The following is a 14,725-nucleotide window of genomic DNA, read 5'->3' as shown; positions in this document are numbered from 1 at the left end:
TGAGAGGCTGGCAAGTGAGGCGGGGAACGTTGGAGTCTGCAGCAAGCAAGCCTCGTGCTCGCTTCAGTGCCTGGCTGCCGGCCGCCATCTTGGCTGACAGTTAATTTGCATATACTCACTGATTAGCCAATGAAAAGGGTAGCGGTCGTACGCCAATTACCATGTTTCTCTTTTATTAGTGTAGATGAGATGACATTTGTAAAAACACTGATATTTTTTAAATCCTATAAAGGAGGACTCTAGTTGGGGAACTTGAGCAATGGATGCTTCAAAGGAAATAAATAGTAGAGTCCCAGTCCTCCTCTCATGAAATGAGGGATGAAAGTGGTAAAACAAAAGCCCTATAAATATAAGAAACTTATTTTTTCTGTGACTCGAGGGGCTTGATGACAGAAGCATTCTGAAAAAAATCTCTATGATTGTCTCAGTGGAATTTTGAGGGAAGGGAGAAACCTTGTACTGTTACTCAAATAATAGTTTTGTTCAGTTCTTACTAGAAGGTTGATCGTGGTCTGTTATTTGTGGTAAATGAGATACACCTAGTTTGTATTTCCTGGTAATTCTGCTGGGAGCAAATCTGAACTCTTGAAGGAGTAACCCCAAGTAAGCTAACCCCAAGTAAACTACCCCCAGACCCTGGGGGAATCCAAGCAAGCTCCCCAGGGCAGCTGAAGGCCAGAAGGACATCGTTTCCTCTTTGGTGGAACCAGCCCAAAAGAAAAAAACTCATGTTTTTCCTTCCTATGTTGGGAAAAACCCAGTTCTTCCCTACTGTTTCACTCCTGTTGTCTTCTTTACTAGCCACATGGCACACTTCACTTCCGATACTTCTGGTCACCCAATGTGTGGAGGTTTTTCCCATATCAACAAGAAATTCTCAGATACCAGCAGGGTGTCCAAGAATTCAACTCAAGTCAGACACTGTCTACCTGGAGGTAGCATCAGGTCCCACAGAATGAGGGCTCACCCCCATAAGATTGCCCCACGCCCCACGCCCCACTCCCCACTGCAGGATAAAGGATCCCGATGAACATCCAGGGTGAAGACATGCATAGGGAAAGTTATGAGGAAAGGGGTGCAGAACTTCCAAGTATATATAGCATATTCTCTGCCATTCCCAAGCGCCTCACTTTCCCAGAATCTTCATGTGTTCATCAAACAGCTCTCTGAACCCCGTACTTTTGGGATGATCCCTCATGAACTCCATTTTCAGCCCTTTTCCCTTCTCAGGAAAATAGGAATGAGGCTGAAAATTCCATGCTTGCTCTTCCCGGTGACTCACCCTCACCCAGGAGCCATTCTTTCCAGGAGACAACAGGAAAGAAACACAAAGCAGGGGCCCATCCAGAGTCACCTCATTAGAACAAAAGACACCCCTGTCGCCCAGGAAATTACAAGGGTTTTGGGAGTTCTGTGTCAGGAACTGAGACAGAGACCAATATATATTTTCTGTTACCTCACATAGCCTTTCTTGAAGTCATTGGGGGTAAATATATTGGCCCCAGGGCTTTCAACAGCCCTACCACTTAGTGAGCAAGTGGCTGGCAAGAGAAGGAAATGTGGTGAACCTCTGCTGGAGGGGTGGGGGAATCCTTTCGCACAACTCCGTTTCTCCAGAATGGATGAGTTAACATTTGGAACATACCCCTGCAAAGCCTGCAGAGACATTGAGTTACATAAGGACTAAATCATTAAACATCTTACAATCCCACTTCTCCAGAATGAATGAGTTGGGGTTTAGACCTCTGCACTTTTACATAGAATATGCTCCATAGACGTGGCTTAAGTATTAATTGGGTCTTTCCTGCTTTACTTTCCATGGCATTGATGCAAGGAAAAAAAAGTTAATGGGAGCATCACCGCAGTTGGGCCAAGTGTGACATGGGCTTATGTCTATGATCAGGCCCAATAATGAAACTAGATAGTGTTTCCAGAATGTCAAAAAAGGGAGAAAATGAAACCCTGAAAAGTCAGCTGTCCTATAACCATGAAAAACTATACAGTGTTGCCAAATTCATTTTTTCTTTGGCCATTTCCCCAAGGCTTATCTTGGGAATACAATTTCATAAACCCTACGGCTTAAACAGACAAATTCGTGTAAATGAAAGCACATGTTGAAAGAACCATTTATACAGGAAAATTTCCACAGAATTGTAAATTTTTTTTCTAGTCCAAGAGCATGTCCCCCTCTCGACCTTTACAGAAGGCTTTACTTTACTTTAGCCTTGTCCTAAAAACTCCTCGAGTTGAATTTTGCGATGTACTGCCAACACAAATATATATGTATTGTGTATGTTATCTAAGGAATGGACATGCTAATACACAGCTTGATCCAATGGAGAGGAGACATTGGCAATTAAAAAGCAGGCGAGGGGTGGTGAGTCCCCCATGATGTCCAAAGCTAACCTCATGGTTTTCCTTTCTCCTCCTCTTAGAATGCAAGCGAATTGAAGTTTTAGACGTTGTGTTTGTAATTGACAGCTCTGGCAGCATTAACTATGATGAATATGGTATCATGAAGGATTTCATGATAAACTTGGTGAAAAAAGCTGATGTTGGCAAGAATCAGGTTCGGTTTGGGGCTATGAAGTACGCTGATGACCCAGAAGTGCTGTTTTATCTGGATGAACTTGACACAAAGTTGGAGGTGATTTCAGCGCTCCAGAACGACCAGCCCATAGGGGGCAACACATACACCGCCGAGGCACTAGACTTCTCGGACCACATGTTCACCGAAGCCCGTGGCAGCCGCCTGCACCGAGGGGTCCCCCAAGTCCTCATCGTGATCACCGATGGGGAGTCCCATGATACAGCAAAGCTCAATGCCACGGCCAAGGCCTTGCGGGACAAAGGCATTCTTGTCCTGGCCGTGGGGATCGAGGGTGCTAACCCCGTGGAGCTGCTCGCCATGGCAGGATCAAGGGACAAGTACTTTTTCGTGGAGACTTTTGGAGGCCTGAAGGGGATATATTCAGACGTGTCAGCCAGTGTGTGTAACTCCTCACAAGTAGGTAAGGTTTGCCAATTAAGTTTTTCTTCATTATCAGCAGAGGTCCAAATGAGGGAGAAAGCAATAGCCCTCAAGAGTACGTTCTGCAAACAGGAGAGGGGCACTAATCCCGTTATAAGACATCTCATTTGGCCTTCTCCCTAAAGAGGAATACATTCTACAACATCACTACTCCCTTCTGTCTAAACCAGTGATGGCGAACCTATGACACGCGTGTCAGAGGTGACACGCGAACTCATTTTTTTGGTTGATTTTTCTTTGTTAAATGGCATTTAAATACATAAAATAAATATCAAAAATACACATCTTTGTTTTACTATGGTTGCAAATATCAAAAAATTTCTATATGTGACACCAGAGTTAAGTTAGGGTTTTTCAAAATGCTGACACACCGAGCTCAAAAGGTTCGCCATCACTGGGCTAAACTCTTCTCATGATGGGGAATTCACCATTTTTCGAGTAAGCTTTATTGATGGGGGCACAAGTTAGTTTTCATGTCATTTCCATCCATTAGTTCTTCTTCCTGCTTTTTACACAAGAAATCAAATTCCATACCTTCCTAACAACTAGTGATCATTGCCTGGAGTCAATAATAAACATTCTATTCCGGCCTCAGATGTTGCCCCAGCAGAGTACAGTAGGACTTCCTTTGCCCTGGATGCTGTTTCTATTCTGGCATCTGGCGATTGCATGGCCACTTTTATTTCTATGTGTCAGTGTGTCTGTATGTATGTATGTATGTATGTAATTCATTCAGTCATTCAGCTGTCCTTTTACACCATTTCAAAGGGAGATCATGATCTATTTAAATTCCTTGTCTTTATTAAGACTATTGTACTAAAAATACTGACTACTTTTTATTAGATAAATTGCTATTAATCTAGGATTCCAACATCTTGATACAGTTCTTTTTAAAAATTAACTTTTCTGGTTTTCATAGGTATTGCCTCCTAAACTATCTTTTTCTTTCACAAAACTAACCAAGTCTTTCTGGGTCTTACTGAAAACTAGGACAAATCTCTTGTCTTCTAGGTGGCCATTGCCTAAGATTCAATCTGTTCTTTTCTGTAGAAGTTGACATTGCATTTTTATTTTTTTAATACTTTTTGTTAATCCTCACCCAAGGATATTTTTTCCATTGGTTTTTAGAGAGAGTGGAAGGGAGGGAGAGGGAGAGAGATGGAGAGAAACACACTGCTTCCCCATTGGGGCCAGGAAGCAAACCCACAACCCAGGCACGTGCCCTGAGGAATCAAACCCATGACCCTTTGGTGCATAGGCCAATGCTCTGATCACTGCCCCACAGCAGCCAGAGTGACGTTGCTTTTTATTTTATTTTTTAAAATGTATTGATTTTAGAGAGGAAGGGAGAGGGGGAGAGAGATAGAAACATCAATGATGAGACAGAATCATTGATTGACTGCCTCCTGCATGCCCCACACTGGGGATCGAGCCTGCAACCCGGGCATGTGCCCTGACTGGGAATCGAACTGTGACTTCCTGGTTCATAGGTCAATGCTCAACCAATGAGCTACACCAGCCGGCCTGACATTGCATTTTTAAACAGAAAGTTCTTCCTTGGGCAGGAAAAAGTACTTTATTTCCTTTATTTGAATCTAAAACAAAGAAATTTATTAAGTTAACCAATTCCTGAAGGATCTATTTATCATATTTCTTTTTATCTCTTTTTGCATATCTCAGCTGTGGGATTCTCAGACACCTTTTGTTTTCCACAAAGCTAACATGAGACTTAAGTGAGTTAGGTCCATGGTGAGATCTCTGGGGAATTCAGGGAAATGTTAATGCTTACCAGAAGGCTAAGGGATACACATGAGCATGTGCCAAGCATAACTCATTCACTGGCAATCATCTTTCATATTCTTTTTGTTTTGTATTTTCTGTGTTAACACCAAGGAAGCATACTATGCTATACTGAATTGTTTGCTCAAAAATAGTATTCTCAAGTAGATATTTTTGCCTATATGCATCAAAAAGGGGCTGATAAAGAGGAAAACTTCTGAGATATAGATCAGAAGGCATGATTTTAAAACTTCAATTTGTCTTAATACACCAGAAAAGTACTCATTGGCTCAACTGGCCAGGGAGGCTGAGTCAGTACTACAAACCATCTGTCTCTTTGGGTGAAGCTCTGAATGGATGTGCGCTATCTGTTTTTCTTGATGTGCTACTGTCCCCGGGTTTTCCAGAAGGGTTAAGGCTAGATCACAGGTGAGAGCAGGTTCTCTGTAGCAATCCTCCTCCCCCAGCATCTTGGAAAAGAAAATGGTGTGAGACCAAATGGAAAAGCAAAGAGAAGTATTAAAAAAAAAAAGTGAGTTGTTCCCCCCTAGTACCACCTTTGGAACTGACGGGTTTTATTTCTTCTCCAATTAATGTGACCACTGAGTGGCCTACGATAAAAAACCACTTTCAGAAATACCATTTCTATATAGCTGCAAACATTTAACTCAGCGGTTCTCAACCTGTGGGTCGTGACCCCTTTGGCGATTGAATGACCCTTTCACAGGGGTCGCCTAAAACCATCCTGCATATCAGATATTTACATTACGATCCATAACAGTAGCAACATTACAGTTATGAAGTAGCAACGAAAATAATTTTATGGTTGGGTCACAACATGAGGAACTGTATTTAAAGGGCCAGAAGGTTGAGAACCACTGAAATCAGGCTGGGTGAAAGAACGAAGTACAATCTAATTTTTGTTGCTGTTCCTTTTCCTCTCCTTTATAGATTGTGAAATTGAAAAAGTAGATCTTGTGTTCCTCATGGATGGTTCGAATAGCATTCATGAAGATGACTTCAAGAAGATGAAGGCCTTCTTGGCATCGATCGTTCAAGATTTTGATGTCAGAGCCAACAGAGTGCGCATAGGAGCAGCCCAGTTTAGCCATACCTATCGGCCAGAGTTTCCACTGGGAACGTTCGTAGGGAAAAAGGAGATATCACTTCAGATTGAAAATATCCAGCAGATCTTCGGATACACACACATCGGCGCTGCACTCCAGATGGTGGGGCAATTCTTCCGGCCAGACATGGGCAGCCGGATAAATACCGGTACCCCACAGGTGTTGCTGGTCCTCACAGATGGCCAATCCCAAGACGAGGTGGCTCAGGCCGCTGAAGACCTGAGACACAAAGGTATCGACATCTACAGCGTGGGCATCGGGAATGTGGATGACCAGCAGCTCATTCAGATCACCGGGACTGCAAGTAAGAAACTGACAGTTGACAACTTCGATGAACTGCAGAAGGTCAAGAAAAGGATCATTCGCAACATCTGTACCGTAGGGGGTGACAGCAGTAAGTATTCAGATGTGTCCCTCGTGTCTATCCCGCCCCTGTGTTCACTGACATTTTCCTCAAGCTCTGTTTACGGCTGGTGGAGGAATTTGGATTCCTGCCTCTGGATTTCAAGTGGAACGTTTCACAGTTCGCAGGTATTTTCTTGTGACTGGTGGATTGAGAAACAGGGCATCCGAGAGAGTTGTCTGTTCTCCCCCTTGCCTCTTGGGAGAGCATGCCCTCTTTGTAAATGTGAATCCTTCGATTTCAGACGCTGTGAGGAAAAAGCCGTTGGTGATAATCTGGTTGGTTTCAGAGGCTGGAGAACGTGTATCAAAGAAATAAACCATTTGACAGATTGGGGTTGCCTGGCAATAGGGCCTACAGAGCTGCCAAGTGCTGCGGTATGAGGATGCAGGGACTGTCTTTAGAGGGTTATGTCTTTATTATGAAACTTTACTGTGGAAGTTAGTAAATTACTTCTTAAAACTCAGCACAGCCCTGACTGGTTTGGCTCAGTGGATAGAGCGTCGGCCTGCGGACTGAAGGGTCCCAGGTTCGATTCTGGTCAAGGGCATGTACCTTGGTTGTGGGCACATCCCCAGTAGGGGGTGTGCAGGAGGCAGCTGATCAATGTTTCTCTCTCATTGATGTTTCTAACTCTCTATACCTCTCCCTTCCTCCCTGTAAAAAATCAATAAATATATAAAAAAAACACCTCAGCACATTTTGACATCCCCCCCACCCCAACAGATGGAAGGAAAGGTAGCTTTTTCTATTTTTGTATAAAAAGTGCCTAATAGGTTGGCTGTGATTCTGAATGATGGTAAACATTAACCCCGGATTTTCACCAGGGAGAGAGAAGCTTACATAGTCGCTAAGAGCAGCTCTGAAGACAGGCAGCCTGGCTGCTCCATGGCTATTTTTTTCTTGGACAGTTTCTTCTATAAGTTTGATTTTTTCATCTGTAAAATGCGAACAATAGCAGCACCTGATTCAAAAGATCATTGGGAAGCTTAAATGAGAAAATGCATATTTAAGCTTTACTTTGATTAAGCATGACACCAAAGATGTAATTATAGAGTGCTCTATTTTTGTCTACCACCGACCCATGAAATTGATGCATGAGGGCCAGCTCCTCTCTTGCTCCTATTCCTTTCAGGAGATAAGTGAACCTCTTCTTGGTGATTCATATGTCCATCCAAGTGTAACAATTAAAACTTCATCCGAGGGTACTCTGCTTTCGTAGCCAGCCACGGGCGGCTCCCCTGCCACAGAGAAGAGGCCACATGTGGTTGGCATTTTATCCATTGTTCCCACCTCTCACTTCTACCCCCTTTCTCCCAGGCCCTGCCCTCTTCTTGCTAGCCATACTTTCTGGCCTTCCCAGAATGGGCTGGGGAAGGGAGAAGAGCTAAAGAGGTACAGGGAAGTTGGCACCTGACGGCACATGTCAGCAATTCGTTTTCTGTGACAGTAGCCCATGTCTGAAGTTGAGTCCATTCCTCAGTCCTTCAAGGATTTTCCCACCTGCCCCGATCATTACCCGCCCCCACCACGGCACATTTGTCAGTGGATCTTTCTACCACAGTTCCCTCGAGGAAGATATGCATGTCTCAATTCCAGACGTTTCAGCCTTCCTCCACTTCTGAGCAGCTGGTGATGCCTTCAGCTTTATTCTGCTGCCATGTCTTCGCCCTTCCAGGTAGCCTTGTTGGACAGGAGATCAGAGAAGCCACAACAGCCCTTTCTTACAGGCAACCATAGCAACTCCATGGGAAACAGTAACATATCAATTTCCCTGATAAACACTGGAAGTTATGCGCCCCCGTCCCCAGTGTGGCACCTCTCCTTTGCAGAGAGAGCAGCATGCCATCCTACATCTCATCCTTCAGAATTTCTAGGCTTGGGTAATCTCCAACTTATCTCTTAAAGCTCCTCTCTCCTGACTTAAAGAGGACATTACCTTCTTTCCTTTTACATGTGTGTATGTGGATATGTGGTGGGAGAGCTCACCACACATCAACAGCGTTCTCCAAAAATGCTCTTCTGAACTGCAAGTTCAAAACTTTTATAAGACCCAATGTGTAGGCTACTGCTTAAGAGTACGAGAATTGATCAGGGACTATTGTCTTTGTAAACTCTGCCTCATGATCTCCCCATACTTTGGCATGTGTCTGGTGACTTCAGCCAAACCTTCTACATTAACGTACTGTTTCACATGAAATACCAGTTTCCAGTTATTAGGCAGAAATTTTTTTTGGAGCTATCTATTCTCTACTTGAGAGAATAAAAGAAAACCATGTGGAAAATAAACGCCAGGAGTATATGCACCAAGTAGTGTGCGAGTTCTCTTTAAAGGAAACAGTCCTGAGGATGAAAACAAATAAGTAAGGAAAGTACTCTCAGATAAACTTGAAGTCATTATGGCAGCAAGCAAGAATGTGAGGCCTTTATAGCCAAGCCGTGGGCTGAGGCTGAGGAGACTGGAATGAACACTGATAAAGCTTCAAAGGCATGTGCAAATATATCAGAGGGTGCCTGTTCTTCTTAAACTATACACTCTCAGCTCTAGGAAATCAGTACCTTAGTGAGGCTCAAAGCGAGTCACACTTACAACCTGAACATCTAGCTTTGCTTCTTATTAAAATATGCATAACTTTGGAGACATCAGTATCCCTTCTTAGTTTTCTCATCGGTGAAGTTACATCATCTCCGTTTCTCTTAATTGTACACTGTGATCTCATATGTGTGAAAGGAAGGGCAGCTGCATGGAGTAGGAGAGAAGTGACCAAGGTTAAATATTTCTGGAGTATCTGTCAAGGGTCAAGTACGGTGCACTAAGCATTTTGAATGCTTTAGCTCAATAAATTCTCCCCCAACCCATATGGCTTATATCTTTATTTTCTATTATAAACGAGGAAAATGGGACTCAAAGGAATATTGCTAACTTGACCCAGAACATGCAGGACATAACAGACTCAGCAAATTTTGAAACCTAGGTCTGTCTGACACCAACCCAGTTTTTTCGTTGTTAAATTAAGCTGCCTGTTTTCTTGACCTCGTTGTTGTCTAGAGTATCTGATGCTGATGTTATAAAGAAATAGTGTCTAAGCGTTCTGCCTCACCAGTTTATATCTGGAACTGAAGACATCATGGGTTTGTACCTTGAAATTGTTTCCATAAGCTGCTGCTCCCTAGTGAAACCACTTACTGTTAAGTTGTCACTCTCAACATCACAATCTAGTAGCAGAACTAGTAACCTGCCTGACCTATCATCACTACTCAGGAAGCAGTAGGATAAGGTAGTTGGACATACAGACTCCAAACAAGCCTGGATCTGAATTCCGAGTGTGAGATCCACAGCAGTAACTGTGAGACCATGGGTCCGCTGCTCTGTCACAGCTTCCTCTTGGGCAGAATGAGTTTCAGAAGAGTTCCTACTTAGTCTGTTTCATAAGGATAAGTGAGACCCTGAATGGGAAGTCGGTGTAAATGTTCAGTGAGTATTAATAACTATCACAGAGGGTGTATTTATAGGAAGTGATCCTATAAATGCAAAATACATGGAGTGATGAGTTGGTTCCCAGAAGGACAATTTACCAAGGGGTCCTTGGTTGAGGAACTTTGATATTTTAGCAATATTTTAAAGCCATGTTCAAATTTAATATCTCACCATATACCAGATTCCTTTAAGCAACTAAGTTCCAAAGTCTGTTTTTTGTTGTTTTTTGAACCTTTATTCGTGTTTATTTTCCTGATTTTTCTTTGAGTCTGGCTATTCTGACTACCTAGAGAAGACCGGGCAGTTCTCAGGATAGGAAAGTCCTGCCTTTTCCTTTGCCATGGAGCCATAATTAGGTAGCCAAAGCATCAAGTGTACCTCTTATCTGTGCATCATCATGGATAGGGGAATCAAAAAGGAGATGAAGCAAAAGGCCAGTCTGATTAAGATGAGGTAAAAGACACCCTCAGGATTTGATTCAAGGAATGTGGGAACTATAAGGAAAGTTAAATGGTCATTTCCAATGCATCTTAACAAGGATCTCTGTATGTCCCTGTCCTTACTGGGCTCTCTAGAAAATGGAGCTCAAAGCAAAGTTTGTGCTAATATTTTATGTGCTAATACTTCAGGGGAGCAAGAGTGAGTGGAAGGGAAGTAATACAGGAAAGGAGAGAAAGTGTAATACAAGATATATGTTACCAAGCTAGCTGCAGCTTTTTGAGAAAGCATAACCAGCATGTTGGTCATGCAGAACACCGAGGAAACCATACAGAGCCACCATATAGACCTCCTGGGAATAAAGGAGGGGATTAATCTGCCAGTTCCTTCCCATCTATGACCTCTCATTGGTCAGAGGTTACCACATGAAGAGTCAATCTCCCATCCTATGTGTTGTGTTATCCAGCCCTTTGGGGGAACCAGATACAGAACCCACAGTGCATTATATCTGTGGCTACGCATGGTGGAAGGAGCCAGAACTCCCATGAGTACAGTTGGGTTGGACATGGGCATCAGAATTATTGTGGCTCTACTGTAATGAGCATGATGGAGGCCATGTCAAAGTCCTCCCCACCCCCACACACAACCTTGGGAAACCAGACAATGGTGGCAGCCAAGGCTCTCCATTGGATAAATGTCCAAGTACTTGTGTGGGGGAGAGGGGACAGGAGGTCCAAGCAAATCTGGGAGGTATATAAACTAAGTCTTTTACAGTAACTGTTTTCTTGATCATTCTTTTTTTGTTGTTGAAATCTCAGATACCCCTTCTTTCAAAGGCCACACACAAATTTTTTATACTTGCTAATAACTGCCAACAGTCTGACTTTCTTCTTTATTTTCTCAAGAATCTGTCTTCTAATCTTATTAATATATCCTACTTCCTGCTGATGGCAGATTCTGCTAATTCTTAATAAGAATCTGCCATCATCAACTCCGATTAAGGACTTTCTTTATAAGTCAGATAATTAAAATCAGCTTTTGGGTCTGGCAGGGAACCGTAAGACTATAACTGTCACTCCAATCCATTCTTTTCTGTTCCTTTATATTTTTATTTTGAAATACATAATTTTATTTTTGTAGGCAAGAAAATGAATGCCCAGAGGGGTTAAGAGATTTTCCAGGTTATTTAGCAGTAACAGAGTCGTGACTTGTACATGACTAACACTAAACTTTGTGCTTCCCACTCAAAGACCTCCCCCTTCCATGCCTCCACATGCTGTTTGTGAGGACTAGTCAAATGCTTAGGACATTAGTTTACTTCTCCATCTTATCACCCTCTGTAGCCAGTCCTGTGAATTACCTTCTTATTTTCCCTGCACTCATTGCCCCTCTTCTGTTCTCCTCACTCCTGCTATCCTAATTTAACCCTACCTTTCTCTTTGGAAATCCAATTTTAACCGTCTCCCTAGCTCAATTCCCACACCATCCCTACCTCTTATTAACTTTGAAGGCTCCTAATTTGAGAGCAGATGTCTCTGTAGAGTTTTCAAGGCCATTACGTGAGAGTCCACTCGTTTAGTATGGCCTCATTCCTCTAATTGTATTTAAACTCATAGCTGCTAGCTCTGTACTTGCTCCCCAAATTCTATTCCTTGGATCATATTATCATGGAATTATTTGTCAATTTGAATTAAAGAAACACAAGGAACTTATTTACTAGACTTTGTACTTGCAGTAATCTAGACCAAAAAAATAAAATACTAAATTTTTATAGGGGATAGTTCTCAGTAATGACATTTTGGCATTTCTATGTTTTGTTTTGTTTTTCTTTTTCTCTCACCAGAGACTGTTTTCCTTGAAGGCAGTAACATATTTTGGTTACCGAGTGGTTTTCTAACAATGTTCATCCAATAGGGAAATTTTCAATCTCAAGATAGAAATGAAAGGATACAGATTCAAGAGGAATTTGGGAAAGGACAAATTCTTAATGCTTCCTTCTGACTAGTTTCTTTCTTTTCATTTCACTTTCTGACTACTGGGGAAGAGATTTTTCCAATAAAGTAAGTGCAGTCAAATTAGAAACCCGCCTTTCAGGTTTTCTTGATAACATATTGATTTACTTCAAATGTCATAGTGATTTAAAATTGATTATCAAATAAGGCTTTATATTTTCCCTCACCTGACTCTTCTCATTAAAAATGAATCTAGTTACTGGCCCTTATTTTAAGAATTGAAACTGACATTTTAGTGCGAAAGATTTGCAGATGTTTAACTGACCAGTGTGTCTGGAGGTGGTGAAGGCAGACATTTGTTCACACAACAAATAGCTGAAAAACTGCTTATCCAAACAAAGCAAATTGAAAATATACACTCCTCCCCTTTAACTTACCAAGCAAGCTGTGTATGTTGAATTTATTAGAAAGGTTGAAGTTTTTTTGCCAAGCTAAAGTTCTTGAAAGAAGAGTGTATGTTACATGACTTTATTCTTCTCTAATTATCTTCCCTTTGTGAGGCTCGGCTGAAAATAACAAGCTCTTTCTAATTTCTCCTGTGCTTAAATGCCCCTGGAGTTTATACGAATAAGAGCAAAACATTTTTTAAAATGTGTTTTTATTGATTTAGGGAGAGGGAGAGAGAGATAGAAACTTCATTGATGAGAGAGAATCATCGCTTGGCTGTCTCCTTACTCCCCGACCCCCACACACTGGGGATTGAGAGGCAACCTGGGCATGTGCCCTGACCTGGGAATTGAACCTGTGACCTCCTAATGCAGGGGAAAACACTCATTAGTGCAATGTCTCTCTAACTATATCTTGAACCCCCAGATGGCATTGGCTTTGCCTTCCTGAATGGCTGAGCTCTGAAGGCAGCACCATCTTTGACATGGTTAAGTGTGGGGAATTTGGCGCTCAGTTTTTCACTTGTAGGACTTACATCAAGCAAGATTTCTTTTTTTAAAAAAAATATATTTTATTGAGTTTTTACAGAAAGGAAGGAAGAGGTATAGAGAGTTAGAAACATCGATGAGAGAGAAACATCGATCAGCTGCCTCCTGCACACTCCCCACTGGGGATGTGCCCGCAACCAAGGTATATGCCCTTGACCGGAATTGAACCTGGGACCTTTGAGTCCACAGGCCAACGCTCTATCCACTGAGCCAAACCGGTTAGGGCCATCAAGCAATATTTCAAAGAATCTCTTGGAGCATTTGTTTGCCATTTTATTTTTTCTTTTCTGAATGGATTTTAGAAGACAGAAGAGGAAACATTCTTTTTGGGACGTTAAATCATCAAAATCATTCCTTTAGACAAGTTCTTCGTGATTTCTTTTTATAAATTATTGCTCTGTGCAAATGGTTTTATATTTCCTTTATAATTTAGTATTAGTTGAATGTTGATAAGTAGTGTGATATAAATTTGCGATTTCAGACTCTTAACAAGTATACTTTAGATATTTAAATGACTCTGCATAGCTTTTTCAATAGCCACAATAAAATCTTTCAGAATTTTGTTATAGAATCATCTAGATTTTACACCAGTTGAAAATAATAATACTATATACTTTTGCAGGTTATGAAAGAGTGATTCTGGGCCTCTTCCATTATTCCCTCATGTTCTTTCTCATTTTCCAACTTTGTAACTGGAATAGAAATAAGAATTCCAAGTGCTTTGGTTCAGATATGGCATCCAAGTCAAATAAGGGGATTATTTGATCTAATAAGGTACATTTTTTCCCTTAAATCCTAGATTGTTTTGTGGATGTTGTGGTTGGATTTGACATCTCCACTCAGCAGAAGGGGCAGACTTTGCTCGATGGCCAGTCTTGGATGGAAACCTACCTTCCAGACATCCTACGTGCCATCAGCTCCCTTAATGGGGTTAGCTGTGAGGTGGGCACAGAGACCCAGGTCAGTGTGGCTTTTCAAGTAACCAATGCCACGGAAAAATATTCTCCCAAGTTTGAGATCTATAGTGAAAACATACTGAATAGCTTGAAGGATGTCACAGTTAAAGGACCATCCTTTCTCAACGCAAACTTCTTGAGTTCCCTGTGGGATGCGTTTCAGAATAAATCGGCTGCTCGAGGCAAGGTAACTTGGTTTTATTTTATTTATTGGTCTGTGGTTCTGGTGACCTCCCTTTTACTCATGTTTCTTTCTTGAATACTTTCCTAGGTGGTTCTCTTATTTTCAGATGGATTGGATGATGACATCGAAAAACTTGAACAAAAATCTGATGCTCTTAGAAAAGAAGGTATTGAACATGGGGGAGGACTGGGGGAGGGATCATTATTGACTTTATACTCTCAGAACTCAATGCTGGCTCTTAAGTTTCCAGGCACACAGCCCTGAATTTGACAACCTTTCTACTCTGTATGCACTTGGCAGAGCACATGAGTTCTCAGAACATTCTGGCATTGACTTTTTTTTTAACTCATGCCCTATGTATATGAAAAAACACTGAATATAA

General features: G+C 41.9%; 1 protein-coding gene across 1 annotated transcript in view; it reads left to right on the top strand.

The window, feature by feature from the left end:
• The window catches only part of COL6A6 (collagen, type VI, alpha 6), a 100,786-nt gene that overhangs the window by 10,996 nt on the left and 75,065 nt on the right, over positions 1 to 14,725 (top strand). The window contains exons 6-9 of the mRNA XM_014537539.1: positions 2,436 to 3,011; positions 5,762 to 6,331; positions 14,003 to 14,346; positions 14,431 to 14,509. Of these exons, the coding sequence (XP_014393025.1) occupies positions 2,436 to 3,011; positions 5,762 to 6,331; positions 14,003 to 14,346; positions 14,431 to 14,509 (1,569 nt within the window). The remainder of the gene's footprint in view (positions 1 to 2,435; positions 3,012 to 5,761; positions 6,332 to 14,002; positions 14,347 to 14,430; positions 14,510 to 14,725) is intronic.

This window comes from Myotis brandtii, unplaced genomic scaffold, assembly GCF_000412655.1.
Source record: "Myotis brandtii unplaced genomic scaffold, ASM41265v1 scaffold18, whole genome shotgun sequence".
NCBI lineage: Eukaryota > Metazoa > Chordata > Mammalia > Chiroptera > Vespertilionidae > Myotis > Myotis brandtii.
Note: the sequence above shows the minus strand (reverse complement) of the source record. Positions and strands in the feature narration are given on the sequence as shown.